Source organism: Anomaloglossus baeobatrachus, chromosome 4 (assembly GCF_048569485.1).
Source record: "Anomaloglossus baeobatrachus isolate aAnoBae1 chromosome 4, aAnoBae1.hap1, whole genome shotgun sequence".
Lineage (NCBI taxonomy): Eukaryota > Metazoa > Chordata > Amphibia > Anura > Aromobatidae > Anomaloglossus > Anomaloglossus baeobatrachus.
The window spans coordinates 233,677,055-233,699,480 of NC_134356.1; the positions used below are offsets into that span (position 1 = coordinate 233,677,055).

At 40.2% G+C, this 22,426-nt stretch overlaps 1 protein-coding gene across 2 annotated transcripts in view; it reads left to right on the forward strand.

Moving 5' to 3' along the window:
• CFAP54 (cilia and flagella associated protein 54) overlaps positions 1 to 22,426 on the forward strand; it is a 680,590-nt gene that overhangs the window by 424,110 nt on the left and 234,054 nt on the right. For both annotated transcript variants that reach the window (XM_075344744.1, XM_075344743.1), the window contains exons 42-43: positions 7,704 to 7,904; positions 10,641 to 10,728. In XM_075344744.1, the coding sequence (XP_075200859.1) occupies positions 7,704 to 7,904; positions 10,641 to 10,728 (289 nt within the window). The remainder of the gene's footprint in view (positions 1 to 7,703; positions 7,905 to 10,640; positions 10,729 to 22,426) is intronic.

Here is a 22,426-nt window from a genome sequence, read left to right on the forward strand (position 1 = left end):
CGCTGGAATCAGGGTATCCATCTTTATATCATATTGGTCTCAGACTAGGTGGCAAAAACCTGGTGACAGATTTTCTTTAATGAATTGTGCTTCAAAATGTAAGCTATATACCAGACAAATGTTATCTGTGTTGCATAGCCAGTAATTGCAACAATTATATTGACCAGAGCTTCCTCAGTTCCTGCAGTTTAACCATTTAACTGACACTGTTAACTTCTGAAATTTCATGATGGGTACATGCACGATTTCCTGCTGGCCCCCCATTTTACAATCGCTGGTAGCCGATGAATTATAATGCCACCTTGAGGTCTGGTGAAAGCCACCATTCTGGGATCTTAGACCTCTTTTGAAGCTCATCGGAGAAAACAGCTGTGGAAAAACAAGCGCAATAGGGTCTTACCCCAATATGTGAGGGGTGGGGAGGGGGGAGTAAAACTACTCACCAATTGTAATTGTGAAGAGCCACAACTACTATAATCGCATATATAAAAGATCCAGGGCTGCAGCCACCAAAAACCGGTAGATAACAGACAGCACAAGAGAGAGGTGTTCAATGCCGCGCCAATAGATCACTTCAGAAGATGTTCAGATCAGTGTCACTTTATTGTTATTCAGGTCGACGCGTTTCTGGAGCATCTGCCCCCTGTGGCGAAGCGCCCTCAACAAACATGTCCACCTGCACCAAGCGGAGGTCACGTGGACGGTGGACTTCCCATGTGACCTCCGCTTGGTGCAGGTGGACATGTGCTTTCTGTTATCTTTTGAAGCTCATGACAGACTGGGCTTCTTAGGAGAAACTGAGCAATTTCAGTGTATAATATAGCAATCGAGCGATCACATGTTCAAGTCACCTAGGGAACTAAAAAAAATAAAGACTTTTTTCAAATAATGTATATAAAAAAATCTGTATAAAACTGTAAATCGCCTCCTTCCCCCCTCTACAATTTTTTCTGTATTAAGTAAATGTTTGGTATCATCATATTCTAAAAAGTCTGAATTGTCAAAATATTACATTATTTAAACCGTACATTAAATGCAATAATAAAAATCATAAGTTCAAGAATTTCCATTTTGTCATCTGCACACCTCCTTAAAACATGCAATAAAAACCTATCAAAATGTTATATGATCCCGAAAATGGAATCAATAAAGTCCTCATTAAGCAAGAATAAAAAAAGTTTTGGCTCTCAAGGGTGAGTCATCAGTGAGCGGGGCACCAATTGGGCTTTGTAAGGGTGCTAACCTCCACAGCAAGGTAGGGTGAGACCGTAGGGACAACGGTGGGGCCCTTCAGGTTTACGATAAGATAAGATCCATTCTTATCTCACTTTTTATTATTCTTTTTCGCCTGTTTTTTTGGAGTGTTCTCCACACATCTACTTATTGAGTTTTTAAATATATTAAATAAAATTTTGTAATTTTTAGGAATTTTTGTTTTTGTTAAGTTTGATATTGCCATAATCGTACTGACCTGGATAATCCTATTGCCAGGATATCTTTACCAGCAATGAATGTCTTAAAAACACTCCCCACCCCTCAACAAAAAATAGAGGAATTGTGGGGGGGTTTTCACCATTTTACCCTACTTGGAATATTCTTCTTGTTTTTCCGTACATTATATGGAAAAATTAATAGGGTCATTAAAAACTACAGCTCATCCTGCAAACAAGATGGAACAAGGAGAAAAGAACAAAGTGCGAAATCTGAATATAACCAGGTCCTTAAAGGTTTAAACTTTCCTGACTCTTTAGTTGCCCCCTTCCTCTAAATGCACAACTTTTATTAGCATAGTAATGAGTAAGCCCAACACCAGGGCTAAAGCAAAAACCATAAGTGGACAAAAAGGGAATGATAGAAACTATACTTTGCTATGGATTTAGAATTATCCTGGGGCATTTAAATATTGAAATATTTTGCATTCATCTTATTTATCTTGTAACTGGGGCTGGTAGCACCTTTAGCAGCTATAACTTCAAGTAATGATTTGTAGTCTCTCACTTTGTTCTGGATTTTGTGTGCATTTCTTTATGCATATCTTCCTAAAAGTTCCACCACAGCCTTTCAATCGGGTTGAGGTCTGAAATTTGTCTGAGCCATTGTAACTCCAAGATTTTTGTCCTTTGTCAGTCATTCGTTTGTGGATATTCTGTTCTGCTTCGGATGATTGTGCTGTTGCATGACCCAGTTTTTGTAATGCGTCCTTGCATCACTCTACCTCTTCTCAGTAGGTAACTCACTTACCACCACGGCCGGGCTGTGTCCTCCCCCGCACTGCCACGGCTATCCGCATGTGCTCCTGTTTCCTCCTCCTCCCGGGGCCTGTGCATGCTACACAGGTCACCCAGGAATGCTCTTAGGGCGAACGCCCACACATCTGCCATCCTCTTAAAAGGCCGGCATGCAATTTCTCAAAACTGCCTCTCAGCGTATGGCTGAGAGGCAGTAGGTACATAAGGCATCCTTCCAGTAGTGAAGGTGCCTGCGCAACGTCCTTAGTTAATCAGTCTTTTGCCTGCTAGCTAGTTGTCAGGTCTCGTGCTCCTGTCCTGTTACCTTATTTTTATTCCACCTTTACATATCTACCTGTCCCTGACGTGCCCACCATACCTTTCCGCACACGCTTTCCTGTTTGCTTCAGCCATTTTAGCTGTACCCGCTTGCACCTGTGTCCATACCTGAGTCCATCTCCTGTCCTGGTGGTCAGTTGCTACAGTCTCAGTCACTCTCAGTCACTGCCCTGAGAGTGGTACCTGACATCTGCTTTGCAACAGGCACTTAGTTAAGCCCATCGGCGCGCGAATGTCATTCTGCATGCTGACAGCTAAGGCAGCTGTCCTGGCTGTGAGAGTGCGTGTTGTTTCCAGCGCCATTTACCTGCAGTGCTTGTGGCAGGCATATATATAGAAAAGGACAGTGACTACTTCAGGGCTAGGCGTCGGTGCCGGGTATTCGTATCCGTGCACACCTGTACTTTGGTACGGTGAGGGTCAACCATTGTCCTACCAGTCCTCCGATCTCCAGTATCACTAGCTGGTTACCCTCCTGGCCTGACGTGTCCCATACACACGTGACCGGTGTTCTGCAGACGTGTTGTGGCAGACGTGTGTGGGTGTGTACCAGTCGTTGTGTACCCAGCGACGCCAACTGGGTAGTTCGCTTCGTCTGACATGCCTCTACACACGTGATCGATACCTGTATATCTGTTCACGGTCAGTCGTGCCCCGTACGCACATGACCGGTTCCAGGTTTATGTCCCAGGTGTCCCAGTGAGTTTAACTGGGTCACCTGTTGGTCTGATGTGTTTATACACACGTGACCAGCACACGTATACCTGTGAAGACAACAGGGACAGACTTGCATGTTGGGGTGTGACCTTAACATCCCCTTCGTTCCTACTTCTGTTCGTCTGTGTTGCGGTGTGCATCCACCAGTCCTGTTGTGGCCTTATCATCTGCCCGGCGGACTTCGGGTGACAATTGATATCACACTATATTCAATTGTCCCCTCTGTAACACCAACCTTGCTCTCTGCCTCAACACCTGTGAGTGTTACAATGTTGTCCAAGCTTAGGCTTTTGGATACATGGCCTCATGATTGACTCTATAATACTTTGGTATATAGCAGAGTTTATGGGCAATGTTCAAACGTAAGCCTGACTGCTATATTCTTTTTAGAAAGAAGAGACTATCTCCTGGAAACTCCTCCAGACGAGCCATACTTTTTAGTCTTTTTCTGATGAACTTGAACATGCTAACAGAAGCCTTTAGAATCTGAGCTGTAGGTCTTGGGTTTTTTTTGCAGTTTTTTTTCACCATTGCATGGTATAACTTTGGGATGAATTTGCTGAGACATCAACTTTTTGGGGGAAGATTGTGAGCTATTTTGAAATTTTCCTGAAATAAATCATTCTCACTTAAAGGACTGATTCCAAATTGTTTATAAATGGATTCACAACTTTTCCCAGATTGATGGACAACAAAATTTGATTCTCCAAAATCGTTGCTGATGACTTTCCTTCTTGGCATTGTGTTATCACCTGTCTGAATGCACCATACCCGCAAACTTCCGAACATTCTGGTTTTACAGAAGTGATCACACTTGCTGAACAACACTGGTCTATATTTGGAAAAATGATTTCAGCTGATCTATATATTTTTGCTGATTTTACCCAAATGAAAGGTGCTGATTCCAGATATGAAGTAAAAAAATATGCAGCATGTCATTTTTTTGCATAAATGAGAACGGTTTGATTAAAGGTTTTAAAGTCCAATTTCAGGGGTAATAAGAAATTCTGAAGAAGCGATAACACATAATATATTTGTTTCATGCAAAAAGACAAGTCTGTTGCCTAACCAAGAGAGCAACAGTTTGGTTGCTCTAGAAAAGTTCTGATCAGGGTTATCACACAGGAAACACCATTAGTAGATCATCCTGTTTGTTTTCCATTTTCTTGATATGTATGTTCCATGGTCCTGATGTCTTGGTGAAAGAATTTTCCTTGTTCTTCACTCATAACTCCAAGATTACAGTAGAGGGAAGTAGTTTAGGTGGCTATGAAGGAAAAGCAATTTGAAACTCATATTTACTCCCCAGTCTTTGAAAAGCAATCAACAACTTTGAACTAAAAGGTTGTAATTTTCAGTTGCCAAGGAAGTCTGTAATCAAATCAGAAATAGCAGACCAAGAATCCTTTTCGATGATTTTCATGGTATAAAGGAATTCTATCTTTGATTAGAAGCCTAATTTGTGGGTCATCAAATATGCCAACTTTCAACTTCACGTGAAACATCAGGAAATTTGGTGCAGATGTACTTCAAGCACTCACCATATCAATCCAAAGCCCTAACAAACTGTTTAATGATTTCTGATTTTATATGCAGTGGGGGGGGAACACTTGCGGATTAACAAGTGGTTCATTCTTGATATCCTTTTCACTTATTGTAAATGTATCTCTAGTTTTCCATTCTTTGATTGTATAATGTTCTGCCATTGCTCAGCTATCACATAGGTGCAAGAAGCAAGGAAATTTTGTGTATCCACTTTGTTGTCCTAGTATAATCGATATAACCTTCAGGTTGCCACATAAAATCAAGCAATATTCATTATATTTTATTTTTTTTGTAGAATGGCTCTTATGCATTCATAAGTTTCTTTCATGTTTATCAAATGAGCAATGGGAATGGAAGCTAATTTATTGCCATTGTAAAGCAACACTTACTTTAGACATCAGCCTGAGTGAATTGCTGATTTCTGACATCAGCTTCTAAAGCCACGAAATCTTTCTTATTGGTGTCTTTGGAAAAATTGGACTGATAGAATTCATCATTGTCGGAAATTTCCAAGGTAGCGTAGATAGGTACAGGAACTTAATCTCCGTCAGAAACTGGTCTTATAGCTGAGGGGAAGTGGATACTGGATGGATGCTTATGTTCTTGATAAGCTTATTGAGCTTGTTAGCATCCAAAACCTGAACACTACATCCCCAGCATAGGATTGTGAAAAAGATGGCACTTGCCACTACGGACTGGTAGAACATTTCACACGTTATACAGACTTATTGTCAGTAGGAAGTAGAGTTTGTTCATCCCCTTTTTTGTAACCCCCACTCTATATGGCACCTCCAATCTAGTTTTCTGTCCAAGTGGACTCCCAAGTATTTGTAACTCTCCACCTGCTCCACCTCCGGACCAGCAATAGTGACAGGTAAACATTCCATCTTTCTCCTGCTATAGTTCAGCACCAACTCATTAGCTTTCTTTACGTTCAGTTTTCATTGCACTGATCCAAAAAAATCGGACACCACCCTTCTATGTTTGGCATTACCCAGCCCTCCCTAATACATCTGAATACTACAGCGTCATCTGAGAATTTTTGAAGGTGGCAAAAATCAGATTTATACAGAAAATCTGCTGTGTACAATGTGAAAAGAAAAAGCGCCAGCACCGTTCCCCGAGGGGCACCTACACTGGTCAATAATCAGCAAGACACAGCCGCTTCTATCTGTACAAACTGCGGCCTGTCTGACAGGTAGTCAGTTATCCAATTTATCATCCCTTCATCCACCTTCATTTCAGTCATCTTTTTGCTTAGTAAAAGTAACTGTAAGGTATTGAACGCACTAGATAAACCAAAAAACATTGTGCGCACAGTGGTTCTGTCATTGTTCAACAGTGAATGTACTGTATGTAACAGAGACATAATAGCATGATACGACCCCAGTCTATGCTGCTAAGCAAACTGTAGGGGGTCAGAAAAAGTCCACCCTCGGACTCAAGTAAGCAAGCACTAATCTTTCCAAGGACATTTTAGCATGCGCTGTTAAGGCTACATGACAATTGTAATTTAAAGATGCAGGGAAAGTAGTTTTAGGTACCGGAATCAGGCAGGAAGTCTTTCATATCACTGGTACTCTCTGTAATTATAGACTCCAGTTATAACCATTTATAACCTCATTGATAGCATGGCAAAGTATGTAAGTGTGTGGATTTCTGCATGTGGTGCTCATACTCAATACTGAATAAATTGAGTAGTTTTAAAAAATTTTGGTTCCATCTTTTCATCAATTTGATATGATTAACATGTCTAGCAGTTCTGTGATTTCCATAACACCATTACTTTTACTTTACATTTGAGTAGTGTGTGTGTATATATCATATAATGTATGTACAGTACAGACCAAAAGTTTGGACATGCCTTCTCATCTCTAGAACAACTGTTAAGAGGAGACTTTGTGCAGCAGGCCTTCATGGTAAAATAGCTGCTAGGAAACCACTGCTAAGGACAGGCAACAAGCAGAAGAGACTTGTTTGGGATAAAGAACACAAGGAATGGACATTAGACCAGTGGAAATCTGTGCTTTGGTGTGATGAGTCCAAATTTGAGATCTTTGGATCCAACCACCGTGTCTTTGTAGAAAAGGTGAACGGATGGACTCTACACGGCAGGTTCCCTCCGTGAAGCATGGAGGAGGAGGTGTGATGGTGTAGGGGTGCTTTGCTGGTGACACTGTTGGGGATTTATTCAAAATTGAAGGCATACTAAACCAGCATGCCTACCACAGCATCTTGCAGTGGCGTACTATTCCATCTGGTTTGCGTTTAGTTGGACCATCATTTATTTTTTAACAGGACATTGACCCCAAACACACCTCCAGGCTGTGTAAGTGCTATTTGACTAAGAAGGCGAGTGATGGGGTGCTACGCCAGATGACCTGGCCTCCACAGTCACCAGACCTGAATCCAATCGAGATGGTTTGGGGTGAGCTGGACCGCAGAGTGAAGGCAAAAGGGCCAACAAGTGCTAAGCATCTCTGGGAACTCCTTCAAGACTGTTGGAAAACCATTTCCGGTGACTACCTCTTGAAGCTCATCAAGAGAATGCCAAGAGTGTGCAAAGTAGTAATGAAAGCAAAAGGTGGCTACATTGAAGAACCTAGAATATAAGACATATTTTCAGTTGTTTCACACTTTTTTAAGTATTTCATTCCACATGTTTTAATTCATAGTTTTGATGCCTTCAATGTGAATCTACAATTTTCAGAGTCCTGAAAATAAATAAAACTCTTTGAATGAGAAGGTGTGTCCAAACGTTTGGTCTGTATTGTATGTGTATACATACATGTGTATGGTGTACATTTCCACGTTTGTCGGTTTTATGTCTTGGCTTATATAATAAGGTGTTTATTTTACTGTTCTTTTTTCCAGCGTCAAATTCACTAGATAACGAAAGCAGTCCATACCTGTCCTCTGGGAAAGTAGCTTTTTCTGCTGGTGCATTGCAGGCACACCGCCCAGGTCCTCCTGACCTGTCAGAAGAACAGTTTATCTCTTTGGGCTCTATTGAAAGCAAGGCAATCCCTCCCTCACACCTTTCACTTGTTATCGCGTCCTATGACAAGACTATTGGTAAGGCATTTATTCTTTGACTGATAATAAGCCACAGTCTCAGATCAATTAATCTGTGGGTTGGGGATTAATGCCTTCAACATCCAATAAGTATTGAAAAGCTGGACAGTGACAGCAAAATATTCCTAAATATATCAAGTTAATTTAATCACCCTGATGAAGATGTTGAGGGGGGGCATCAATCAGCACGTCATGTTACCTGAGGGCAAGATTAGTATGCATGCGGGCTTATAGAGTTACCACTCATTAAATCCTCTGTCTCATCATTGCTAAATAATTCTGCTTCACATCCAGAGCTGCACTTTGTAAACCCAGACACTGCAGCCTGTCATAGTATGCCATGCACTTGCCAATACATCATTTATCTTATACTGACATATCCATTTATTTGCAAATTTATTTCAAAGCAGACAAACCGTAGGTTAACATAATAATGAAAGGTCCTATCGAAAAATATATAGTAGGATAACAAGCAGAACATGGTTTCATTTGTCATTTCACGTAATATGCATATTGCCTAAGATCAGAATAAGCAATTAGGCAAGGTGATATACAACTGTTTTTACATTTTTATATTGCTTTTGCAACAGAAAACGCACCAAAAGTGTGATTTATGACTCTACTTTGCCTAAATTCTTGAAAAACAACCCAAATATGGTCTTCAAGACAAGCTAAAATGATCACAGACAATATAAAAGTGGATTTCACTTCTGGCCTCTATTGTCCAACCCTGTGTTGGCCAATGTCAACTTTCTGTCGCTATTGTGATCTCTTTGTACTGGCTTTATGCGTAACATAATCACTAGAGTGCACATCTATGCTGCAGCCAATCACTGAGCTCAGAAATGGCACAAGCTATTGAGCTCAGTGATTGTCTGCAGCGGTGACGTGCACTATTGTCATGACTCCACTGCTGTTTGTTTTCATTGTTCTAACACAGTGTTGCCAGTAGAAGCCAAAAGTCTAGAAGGGAAAAACCGGTTTAGAAAAAAAAAAAATCCCAAACCAAATATTATGTATATATTTGTATTGAAAAGTGTAGTCAACTTTGTTTTTCAACATAATTGGGCTTGATCCTTCCTTACCTATACTGACCAAATATATCCCAAAACGATACTCCATTGGCATATGGATGGCCATTAAAATCTATAACCACAACAGTATATAAAGTTTGGAATTTTCCTGGCATATTCACCCATTATACACCACAGACATGGTGTAAAATTAGCCTTAAGGGGTATTTCAGAAATAGAAATGATCACCCATCCATATGATAATGCTTTACTCAGATGAAGGGAACAACATTTGATATGCTCAATTGCCATGCCATTCAAATGGGGGCAGAAGTTCCTGTTCTAGCGATAAGTGTCCATGTGGCTAGGTCATAACTTCTTCTTACTGGAATATATGTAACCCTCTTTATTACAGTAGTGTCTTTGTGTTCATATTGAGATTATCCCTAATTGTCCATGTCTTAGGAACTTTCCTGCATTTTGACAGTATGTGCACACTGAGTTTTTGAAGGAACATTTTGAAGCGAGTCTACTAAAAAAAAGCCTGAAAAATAGCCTGAAAGACTCTTTCTATTAATTTCTCTTGTAAAATGACTTGCTGATCATATATTAAGTCTTTTGAACATTTTTCTTACTCTTCTGGTGTTTAAAACACCTCGTGGGAGAAAAGAAAGTGCATGTCACTGGTTTGAAGTATCTCCTGATAGAAAATGCTTCAAACTAAACACTGTCCAATCAAGGAAAATTAAAAAAAAACCTCCCCAAAGAAGAAGCGTTTACTGAAGGGGGTTGGTTTTGACTGTCTCAATAAAACTGTGTGTACATATCTTAGTGTCAATTCAGATGTCTGTGACACATATTCTATGTATGGATCATGATGTACAGACTGGCTTTGAATTTTTGGACCTCAACTCAATAGCCGCCAAATTTTGACTTCTGTGAAGCATGATGCACGTACAGGTCCCAGGTCCTCTGACTTGAACACAACAACCTCAAATATGCCTATGAGGCTGTTCATATCGGTGGCCAGTCTACACATCACAGTCTGTTTGTCCATGGGGTGGGTTTCACAGATATCTGAGTTCGGACTATATGAACTTTACATGTGTGTTATATATGTTCCCAATACAGTACAAAGTTTAAGATTAAGCTATAACTATATAGTTACGTTGAATAAGAAAGTTATCAGATATTAGGTAATAGCATATTATAACTATGTTTTCGCTTCTGTGCTGTTATACCTGTTAGATTTTATTGTTTTTAAAATACCTTAAAACTTTTCCCCACTTATTTATTTTTTATTTTAAAAATGGCCCAATCTGATATTTGATGAAAAAAAAGAACATATCTTCACCTGTTAGACTCCTCTGTTTCACTGCCTTGTTGCCTGTTGCTTCCTGGACATCTGGCCTCCTCTTTTGGCGGAGGATGTCATGTGACTGTTGCAGGTAATAAATGGACCTGATTGGTTACAGCCTACACATTTTGTCCAAATCGGATGTAACAATCTGTGGCCATTTGTGGTTTGATGAGAAGATTAAGTCCCCCACCAAGAGAGGAAGTCGTGTGACACTGGCAGCTGTTTTCGGCAGAATAGAAGGGGTATGATAAGTGAGTATATGTTCTTTTTTTTGTTTTAATGCCCCATGGGCCCATTTATAATTTAAATAATGTAGTGGACAAATTCTGTAAAGAATAACTCTTTTTCTTCACTGGAATTTAGAAATCCTTCATTCAGACAGACAACAAGGACTGAAAGCTCAGGCTCTTCATGAACTTGGCAATCTTCATCACTATGCGGGAAATAAAAGGTATTATTTAGTATATACTATTTTAGTTTGAGATAATTTGTTTGATTGTGGTTTATAAAAAAAAAACCTGCATTCTAGAATTTATTCATGACCTTTTCAAAATATGGGGAAGATACATGGCACTCAAACTTCTGCCCTCTTTTGTGATTCATCTGACCAGACTAGGAGTAAACAATATATAGTTACTATAGAACAGAGTCCATGTTCAGAACTATATTAGTGCACATTGTCCAGTACGTATTTTAGTTCTGCATCAGAGGAGAACTGTCATGTGGTGTTCTGCTTTGCACTCACTAGGTGTCATGACAGCTTCAGACTCTGTTCACACTGAAGAGTGTGACAGGCAACCTGATGTCTGTTAGTTGTTCAGCCAGAGCCGGGCATCGGCTGTTTCATGTTCACTGCTCATCAGTCCAGCAGGAGTTATTCCCTGATGTCAGTTTATTTCCTCTGTGGATGTTATTTCTTCCTGTGCATGTTTTGTCTCTCCCCTGACTCTGATTGTATTGTGTATGTGTTTTGGTTCTCCCCTGTCTGTGTTATTTGTGGGGTTTGTTACTTCGGTCCGGGCTCTCCCCTGGAGTGGGGGAAAGGGGGTGTTAGACCAGGGTTTGGGCAGGAGTTAGGGTCACACTGGTGATCCAGACCTCGCTGCCATTGAGTGTACCTCTGGGAAAAGAGACAGCGCAGAGTCCCCAATCTGAAGGACAGTCTAGGTGCCCCTGCTTCAGTTACCCATCTCTTCGGTGACAAAAGTTTATCAAAAGAGAATACAAGTAGAGATGAGCAAAGCCAAGGTTCAGTGTTCGTACTAAACAGAGACTTTTATTAAAAAAACACAAAACAAAAAAACAGAGTTAGGGTGCTTTATCTTTGAACACCACTCCTGCGAGCATTGCTGTGTTTGGTATGCTTGGTGCTCAGCCTAGTGTGAACCGCTTACAGTGTTTGAATCGAACGGCTTGCACTGGGGGGTAACAGCAGCATGATCGGATGTAGTGTGCACCAAAAAATAAATAAATGGAAAAACCCCTCTCACCCACTGCCGGGAGGAATCTATTTATGACTGACTGCATGTGGGGGCGGAGACCCGAAGTGCCCATAACTTCCATTGAGGTTTTGGTCAAGCTCAGGTCCGCTCATTTGTAAATACAAGCTAATGTGGCTGCTATATCAATTTAAGACATAGTTGTCAATTCACCAATGTGTTTTTGCCAATTTTCTGGCATATAACATGTTGAAATGTTGCTACTTTTTTGTGCATCTTGAAGTTGAGCAAAAAATGTTCAGCTTTTGGCATTTTACACTATTCCAACACAATTCAACCAAAATGGATGGAACTTTAGTGGGTCTGCCTGGCAAATTGCTTAAAACTGATACCGCTTTAGTGCTTAAATTACACAAAAAATGTACTCCAGTGAAGTGACATTTCTGGCAGAGGCGCATGCCAGTTGTAGAATGTGCCTTATTCATTAAGTGGCAGGCCTCTTACTCCATCAGTGTCTTCCAATGCCAGTCTTAAAGGGACTCTGTCACCAGGGTTTCACATCCAACACTATCTACACTGTGTGCAGAATTATTAGGCATTATTAGTATTTTGATCACATGATAATTTTTATACATTATACATGTTGTCCTACTCCAAGCTGCATAGGCTTGAGAGCCAACTACCAATTAAGTAAATCAGGTGATGTGCATCTCTGTAATGAGGAGGGTTGTGGCGTAATGACATGACTGGTATGGGCTGGTATCATCAAAGATGAACTTGTGGGACCTTTTCGGGTTGAGGATAGAGTGAAGCTCAACTCCCAGACCTACTGCCAGTTTCTGGAAGACAACTTCTTCAAGCAGTGGTACAGGAAGAAGTCGGTATCGTTCAAGAAAAACATGATTTTCATGCAGGACAATGCTCCATCACATGTATCCAACTACTCCACAGCGTGGCTGGCCAGTAAAGGTCTAAAAGTTGAAAAAATAATGACATGGCCCCCTTGTTCACCTAATCTGAACCCCATAGAGAACCTGTGGTCCCTCATAAAATGTAAGATCTACAGGGAGGGAAAACAGTACACCTCTCGGAACAGTGTCTGGGAGGCTGTGGTGGCTGCTGCATGCAATGTTGATCGTAAACAGATCAAGCAATCTATGACAGATTCTATGGATGGTAGGCTGTTGAATGTCATCATAAAGAAAGGTGGCTATATTGGTCACTAATTTTTTTGGGTATTGTTTTTGCATGTCAGAAATGTTTATTTCTAAATTTTGTGCAGTTATATTGGTTTACCTGGTGAAAATAAACAGGTGAGATGGGAATATATTTGCTTTTTATTAAGTTGCCTAATAATTCTGCACAGTAATAGTTACCTGCACAAAGATATATCCTCCTAAGATAGCCAAATCTAAACAAAAACCCACTCCAACTTCCAAAAATATTAAGCTTTGATATTTATGAGTCTTTTGGGTTGATTGAGAAGATAGTTGTTGATCAATAATAAAAAAATCCTCTAAAATACAACTTGCCTAATAATTCTGCACACAGTGTATATGTTTATATAGATCTCTCAAAGAGAAGTCTAGTAATATCTCTATATGGCCAGTTTGTTCCTCCATTACTGAGTATTCAGCGTTTGCACAGATATGCAAATTAAGCTAAAGAGCTACTGTTGGTCTGAAACCTCTGTCACTCCCGCTCTATTCCTCGTTCAGCGCTACCTCCTACTGCTTGACTGAGAGCCTCTATGTTGAGTAACTTCAGGCACAGGAGCTTTCAGTTAAGCAGGATGAGGCAGTGTTGGGTAGGGAAAAGAGCTGGAGTGACAGAGGCTATACATAGCTCTTCAGCCTCATTTGCATTATAATTCAAACGCTAGTAATCTAGAATTAGCCTGAACTTTGATAATATTGCTGGACTTGTCTTTGAAAAAGCTACACGTACATCTAAATAGTTTGAGTGGTGAAGTCCTGCTGACCTCTTCCCTTTAATGAACCGGCCCATGGAGTCAGAGAGTTGGACTGACACTAAAAATAAATCAAATTGGTAAGGTACATACAACTGGGGAAATAAGTATTGAACACATCACCAATTTTCTAAATAAATATATTTCTAAACGTGCTATTGACATGAATTTCTCACTAGATCTCATAACTACCCATCCAATCCACAGAGGCAGAGAAATCAAACCATAACTGGCCATAAATTTAGTAATATGTAATAATGAAAAAGACAGATGCATGTAGCCATACCATACCAAATCTGCTGCCATCTATCAGGATGATGAAGATAAAGTGTGGGTGGACATTTCAGCAAGACAATGATCTCAAACAGACAGCCATGGAAACTCTCAATTGGTTTCAGAGAAAGAAAATAAAGCTGTTGGAGTGGCCGAGCCGATCACTTGACCTGAATCCAATAGAAAATTTGTGGAAGCAACTAAACTCAGAGTTCACAGAAAGCGTCCACGGAACCTTCAGGATTTGAAGAATGTTTGTGTGAAAGAATAGGCCAAAATCACACCTGTTCAACGCATGTGACTAATTTCTGCATACAGGAGGCGTCTTGAAGTTGTCATCAACAACAAAGGCTTTTGTATGAAGTATTAAACAAATTTCAGTAAGTGTGTTCAATGCTTTTTCCCCAGTTTCTTTTCTTAATATTACACATCAGCAAATTTATGGACATCTATGATTTGATTTTTTTTGCCTATGTAGATTGGATTAGTTGTTACTAACATCTGGAGAGAAATTCATGTCAATAGAACCTTTAGAAGTATATTTACTTAGAAAATTGATGACATGTTCAATACTTATTTCATCCGGTCTATGTGTATGGCTCTGTTTATAGTTGCACATGAGGAATAACAAGACCCTGACTGAAGCTCATCCTTAGAACGGACTTTTATGACTGTTCTTGTCTTCAGAGAGGAAGACTTTGAATGAAGCTTTGGTCATGGGCAGCTTGGTGGCTTAGTGGTTAGCACTGTAACCTTGCAGCCTCGCTGGGATATTGGGTACCAATCTAACCAAGCACAAGATCTGCAAAGAGTTTGTATGTTCCCCCCATGTTTGCGTGGGTTTTCTCCAGGTACTCCAGTTTCTCCCACACTCCAAAGACATAGTGATAGGAAAATTATATTGTGAGACATAATGAGGACATGAATCATGATGTCTTTAAATGGCTGTGAAAATGAATGGCGCAATGTAGGCGAGTAACATAAATTAAAATGTGCTGCAGATTCAGTTAAAGTTTGAGACTGAAAAAGATAGCAAAGCTCTGTGCTCTGCTATATGTGTCATACCTATTAACTATAAATATATGTGTCATGCCTATTAACTATGAATGAAGCATCAGTTTAGATGCTTAACCACTGACCTAGTTCTACCATATTCACAGCCATCCCCTCACAGAATATAGATGTTCAGGTGCACAATATTTTGGTTATGTAATTGCTGTAGTATAGCGATGGTGAGTGAGTCACATCGCCATTTATCTTGTAACACCAAAGTGCAAACACAAGATTCATTCCAGTGTGCTATATTCAATATAGCAATTTAGTAATGGAGGTGACAGATAAAAGGTATAAGCAATCGCAATGTAGCAATGTAACACTGCATTAGAAATTCATTTCTGTTGCACAGGTCTGCAAGGGTAAAATTGTTTGAAAACTAAGAGGTGATTTTTTAAATACATCAAATGTTGAACTCAGTAAAAATATTGAAATAATTCCATTACGTACAGTTTTTTCATGAACACTGACTCCACAGGCTTTTTCTATCACCATACTTTGACCCCATTGCATGACCTTTGGTGGATGATCTTGGTGTCATTAAATTGGTTAGAAATCAATGGACATTGTTGCGATTGGCTGCTGTGAGTAAAGAAGATTTTCTTAACAGCTTCCAAATTTTTTGGTGGTGTCTAGAGCATCGACTCATATCATATCTTTCATTTTACCTCTGCAGTATAAGAAAGGAATCCTGCTCTGCAATTGGTTGCTATGGGCAGTGTCATTGGAGCCAAAAAGTTGGGCAGCGAGAATATATTTGCAACCTACACTCAAGAACTTAGTTGCGAAAAGTTTAATTTATACCAGTAAAGTTGTCCTGTCACCACTCCATATTAAGCTTGGACTGATTAAGCTGTTTCTGAATGCTGAAACGAAAGGAGAGACTTTAGAGTACCTGCGTATCAAGTTTCAAGGGCTGTCCGTAGAAAAACTGAAGGAAAGCGTATTTTTTGTGGGTCTGAAATTCGGATACCCATGAAGAACGACGTGTTCTAAATAAATAATACATCCCTATGTAACAACAAAGATCCAAAATTTAAGTCCATCGTGGAGAAGATGCCGAAACGTTTGAAAGCCATGGGTTGTCTGATGAATTTAATGTTACTGTATTTTGTTGTAGCTTGGGAGCTGCTATTTATGGTGTCAGATGTCTCACGCCCCATATGTTACCCATCCTTGCCCCATCCTGGTATACAGTATATGATCCCCATCCTGGTATATATGCCCCTCATCCTAGTACATATGGCCCTCATCCTGGTACATATGGCCCCCATCCTGGTATATATGACCCCTATCCTGGTATATATGACCCCGATCCTTGTATATATGTTACTATCCTTTTATATATGGCCCTCATCCTGGACCCAACCTGTCAACATTTCTGCCATGCAAAAACAAAACCCAAAAAAATTAGTGACCAATATTGCCACCTTTCTTTATGATGACACTCAACAGCCTACCATACATAGATTCTGTCAGTCGCTTGATCTGTTTACGATCAGCATTGCGTGCAGAAGCCACCACCGCCTCCCAGACACTGTTCCAAGAGGTGTACTGTTTTCACTCCCTGTAGATCTTACATTTAATGAGGGACCACATATTCTCTATGGGGTTCAGATCAGGTGAACAAGGGGGCCATGTCATTATTTTTTCATCTTTTAAACCTTTACTGGCCAGCCACGATGTGGAGTAGTTGGATGCATGTGATGGAGCATTGTCCTGCATGAAAATCATGTTTTTCTTGAACGATACTGACTTCTTCCTGTACCACTGCTTGAAGAAGTTGTCTTCCAGAAACTGGAAGATCTGGGAGTTGAGCTTCACTCCATCCTCTACCCGAAAAGGTCCCACAAATTCATCTTTGATGATATCAGCCCATACTAGTCCCCACCTCCACCTTGCTGGCGTCTGAGTCTGAGTGGAGCTCTCTGCCTTTTGCTGATCCAGCCTCTGGCCCATCCATCTGGCCCATCAAGAGTCACTCTCATTTCATCAGTCCATAAAACCTTTGAAAAATCAGTCTTAAGATATTTCTTGGCCCAGTCTTGACATTTTATCTTATGTTTCTGGTTCAAAGGTGGTCGTTTTTCAGCCTTCCTTACCTTGGCCATGTCCCTGAGTATGGCACACCTTGTGCTTTTTGATACTCCAGTACCGTTGCAGCTCTGAAATATGGCCAAACTGGTGGCAAATGGCATCTTGGCAGCTTCACGTTTGATTTTCCTCAATTCATGGGCAGTTATTTTGCGCCTTTTTGCCCAACACGCTTCTTGCGACCCTGTTGGCTATTTGCCGTGAAATGCTTGATTGTTCAGTGATCACGCTTCAAAAGTTTGGCAATTTCAAGACTGCTGCATCCCTTTGCAATGCATTTCACAATTTGGGACTTTTCAGAGCCTGTCAAATCTCTTTTTTGACCCATTTTGCCAAAGGAAAGGAAGTTGCCTAATAATTAAGACACCTTATATAGGGTGTTGATGTCATTACACCACACCCCTCCTCATTACAGAGATGCACATCACCTGATTTACTTAATTGGCAGTTGGCTCTCAAGTCTATACAGCTTGGAGTAGGACAACATGTATAAAAATTATCATGTGATCAAAATACTCATTTGCCAAATAATTCTGCACACATTGTATGTCCTTCATCCTGGTATATATGTCCGCTATCATGCCACACACATAAAAAAATTATACTTACCATTCCTCTGCTCCCCCAGTTCATCGTATCCTCTTCTGATGCTGGCAACTAATGTCAGTGTTTAAGCAGTGCAGCACTTGACGTCACTGCCATGCACCCCGAGTTACAGGTGGAAGTCAGCTGCTGGAATATTCACTGCTCCCCATACCCTGGATTATGGGCATGGTGAGCAGGGTATATTTATTCTCTTTAATAGTGGACATATGCGATCCCCAGTCGCTGCTGAAATCCGGCAACTGGGTGATCACGTGTGCCCACTATTAAAGGGAATGAATATTTACTGATCCCCATACCCTTATTCCTGCTTCAGTGCCGAGAGGTGGATAGGATTATGGTTGTAGGGAGCAGTGAATTTTCATTCTCTTTATTAGAGGGCACACGTGTACGCCCCAGTACCGGTTCCAGCCTCCTTTGACCCTGCTCCTGCGTCCTGTGACCAGCTCCTCTATCGCCACCCACACCACCCCACAGCCACAGCCAGGTACATTGGAACTATGACACCAATCAATGTTTTCTTTCTTCCAATTTTCAGTAAAAAAGTGCATCAGGAAAATAGGGTACATTTTTTACATTCCCATTTGGGCTACTTTTCTGAAAACCTTGGTGTTGTTACCAAAGATCAAGGAGAAAGATTTCATTAGGATATCAAGGAGATGGAACGATTATACTAAGGTAGATAGAACATGAACAAGATGGTGGACTACTGCTGGATGCTTTACAGGGAAGATCCACAGGCCTTTTATAAGAATAAAGGTGTCAAGAGAAACTTTGAAGAAAAAAGGAAAAGGCACAAGAATCAATTCAAGTAAAGTTGCTGAATGAACGTTCAATACATTTATTTATATAACATTGTGAATATTTTTGGCTACAATAAAGATTTTTCTTTTTCATCTCTCTTGTACATAATTTCATGTGCGTTTTGTGCAAAATCCGTACTTGATGGTGAAAAGTAAGTGTTTTTGAAATTGGGGCATAAGAAAAAATAAGAAACAGTCATTGGAATTGGAAAAAATGTCATTAACCAAAATTTTGCATACCTGTGTTATTACACTTTGTAAATGTTTGGAAAACTGGAATTTAATAAGACAAAAGACTGCTATTTTCCTTTTGTAACCAGTTTCATAAGCACTGCATGCTCTACTGTTATAACCCTAAAATAGAGCTAATGAATAAAATGCTTATAGACTTGATATCTTTAGTTAAATGTGTGTTGTGTATTAGTAATTGCTGTTTTCTTTGTGTATGTGTATATTTAGGATTAAAGCTAAACAGTCTGTATAAAGGCTGCTTTACACGCAGCAACATCGCTAGCGATGTCGCTAGCGATAGCACCCGCACCCGTCGTTTGTGCGTCACGGGCAAATTGCTGCCCGTGGCGAACAATATCACCGGTACGCGTCACACCAACTTACCTTCCTAACGACGTCGCTGTTGCCGTCGAACAACCTCTTTTTTAAGGGGGCGGTTTGTGCGGCGTCACAGCGACGTCACACAGCAGGCCACCAATTGAAGTAGAGGGGCGGAGAGCAGCCGCATGAACGTCACTTCCACCTCGTTGCCTGAGGACGCAGGAACGCTGTTGTTCGTCGTTCCCGGGGTGTCACACGTAGCGATATGTGCTGCCTCAGGAACAACGAACAACCTGCGTCCCAAACGAGCAACGATATTTTGAAAATGAACGACGTGTCAACAATCAACGATTTGGTATTTGGGATCGTTAGTGGTCGCTGGTATGTGTCACACGCAATGACGTCGCTAACAAGGCCAAATGTGCGTCACGAATTCCATGACCCCAGCGACATCTCGTTAGCGATGTCGTTGCGTGTAACGGGGCCTTTAGAGTACATTCACCCAAACATAATCCAAAAACAGGAGTGAGGGCAGAACTCACCAGATAAGTCTTATCTTTTATATTTCTTAAAAAAAGAGTTATTCATAGGTCATCTGATTAAAATCAAGTGAGAAACAACAGGCAATGGCTGTTTAACACTATCCACTGCACTTATTCCAGACTCGAAACGAAGTATATAGCATGAAACGGCCCTTGCCCATTGTTTCTTTTGATTTTAACCCCTGTATCCTTCTAAAAATCTTTTTTTGTTGAAATAAAGAAGATACGCCCTAGCTTGTGAGTGCCTATTTTATTCATTTTTAGTATTACGAGACATGCCTGTCTCTATGCATGGCACCATATATTGAGTTCATGTGTAACCCTGTGCCAGTACTCCACTTTATGTGTTAAATGTGTCTGCTTAGCTATGCCAGCTTTTATTTAGTCTTTATTGGATTACATTGCTGTTTGTGCTGTCCATCAAGTCCATCAAGACTGGGATGATACTGAGACTGCTGAAAAGCGATACCTTCCAAACAGGTAGTGCATGCTAATTCAACTTAGACACAAAAAATGAATGAAAAATAATAAAAATATACTGTATATATTTAACATAAAAACTTGGTTTGCATTTGTTGATTCCTGTAAAAGTGATCAAATATACAATGAGTATTGAGTGTTCTCGAAATCAGGGATGGACATATCATTAGTTCAATCTGTACAGCTGTTCAGGGCCCAAGGGGTCCCACTTACATCATCAAAACAGGTGGGATTGTGTATTATGATGAGGCTGAGCTCTTGGACTGTAAAGGGCCCATATACTATTCTTGCACAGGGGCCCTCTTATGTCTGTGTCCGCCACTGCTCACACAGATCTAGTTTGTTTATTGGCTCATATTGGTTGCTATGCCCTTTACTTTCCAAATAGGCTATACTATAACAGCACATCACAAACCTTCAGATTTGTGAAGTTCTAAATTAAAAGTATTAGGTGTTTAACTTTTTTTTGTCGACAAACTTTTTAAGGCGCTGAGTCTATTAATAATGTAATAATATTTTTTTATTTGTGTAGCGCCAACATATTCTGCAGAAGTTTACAATTTAGAGGGTACTTGTAAAGACAATATACATAATTCAATAGATACCAAGAGGAGTGAGGGCCGTGCTCACAAGCTTACAGTCTATGAGGAAATAGGAAAATATGGGAGGCACAAAATAAAATAAATGGTTAAAAAGTGATTTTCATGTATGGTCCAGCCATCAATTTAACCAATAGGTTATTCAAATAATGCTGCTTGAACTGTTGACCAGCCAGTATCTGTACAAGTGCAGAGTTCTGTTGTTTCCATGGAGTGTGTGTGAATTTGGAGGTAAATTTTATAGGGGCAAAATGGGAATAGTTTGATTAATGAAGGGAGGCGATAGGCTAGTCTAAAGAAGTGCATCTTTAGGGCATTCATAAAATTGTGGGTATTGGCAGTTAATCAATCAAAGTGGACTGTGTATTTCAGGGAATTGGTGCAGCTTACTAGAAGTCTTGTAGATGGGAGTATGAGGTTTGGATTATAGAGGATGGCTGTCTTTGATCATTAGTGGAACAGAGGGCATGGGTAGGCTGATAGAGATGAGGGAAGAGATTTAGAGTTGAGAATAACTATAGAGGGCTTTGTGATAAGTTTATATTGGACTCTAAAGCAGATGGACAACCAGTGCAATGACTGGAACAGGGGAGAGGCATTAGTGTAGTAATTGGAAGGAATATGATCCTGGCTGCTGCATTAAGGATCAATTGGAGAGGGATGGGTTTTGTAAGAGTGAAACTGATTAGTAGAGAGTTGCAGACAAGAATGAATAAGAGCAACAGTAAGAGTTTTTGCAGAGTCAAAGGCAATAAAAGGCCGAATTGTGGAGATATTTTTGAGGTGTAGACGATATTAGAGAGCGAGTGATCAGATGTAGGGAATGAAGGAGAGATCTGAGTCAAATATAACCCCAAGACAGCGGTCATGCTGCTGTTGAGTAATGGAAGAACCACACACGAAAATGGCAATATTGGGTTTAGAAAGGTTAGAGGGAGGAAACATAAAAAGTTCAGTTGTTGACAGATTCAGTTTTAGATAGAGGGAGGACTTGATGTTAGAAACAGCACACGATCATTGGGATTTTGTAGTAATGTAGGGGTGATTTCAGGAGATGATGTGTATAATTGGGTGTCATCAGCATAGAGATGGTAATGAAAACCAAATTTACTGATGGTTTGCCAGGAGGGGCAGTATATAGGAAAAAGTGGAGGGGACCTAGGATTGAAATCTTGAGACACCCCATCAGTAAGGGGAAGAGGAAGAGGCGCCAGCAAGAGATACAGAGAAGGAGCAGTCAGAGATGTAGGAGGAGAACCAAGAGAGAACCAACAGATGCCAATAGAGTGTAACATAGTGAGGAAGAGCTGATGGTCCACAGTGTGAAATGTAGCAGAGATCCAGGAGAATCAGCAGGGAGTAGTAGCAATTAGATTTAGCTGTTAGTAGATAATTACAAATTTTAATCCTTGTTTGTATTGTCGGGATCATTTGTATATTCTGCTGTTAATCAATTTTATTTAATAAAGTTTAAGATATTTTAATAGTGTGATTAATTCTGTCCTTGCACACATTTACCTTTTCAGTCGCTTCTATTCATTCAGTGCATTTTTAAGACACTAGCACTTTCTAGAATTGCAAGTTTTGGTAGCCCATTAGAGATTTTAGTATTGGCAGTTTCAGTAAAGTGTAAGAAGCAGAAATCAGATTGCAAAGGGTCAAGAAAAAAATTATCTGAGAGCGGATTAGAAAGGAGTGAACCAATCATTCCAAAAGTTTAGAAATGAAGAGGAGATTATTGA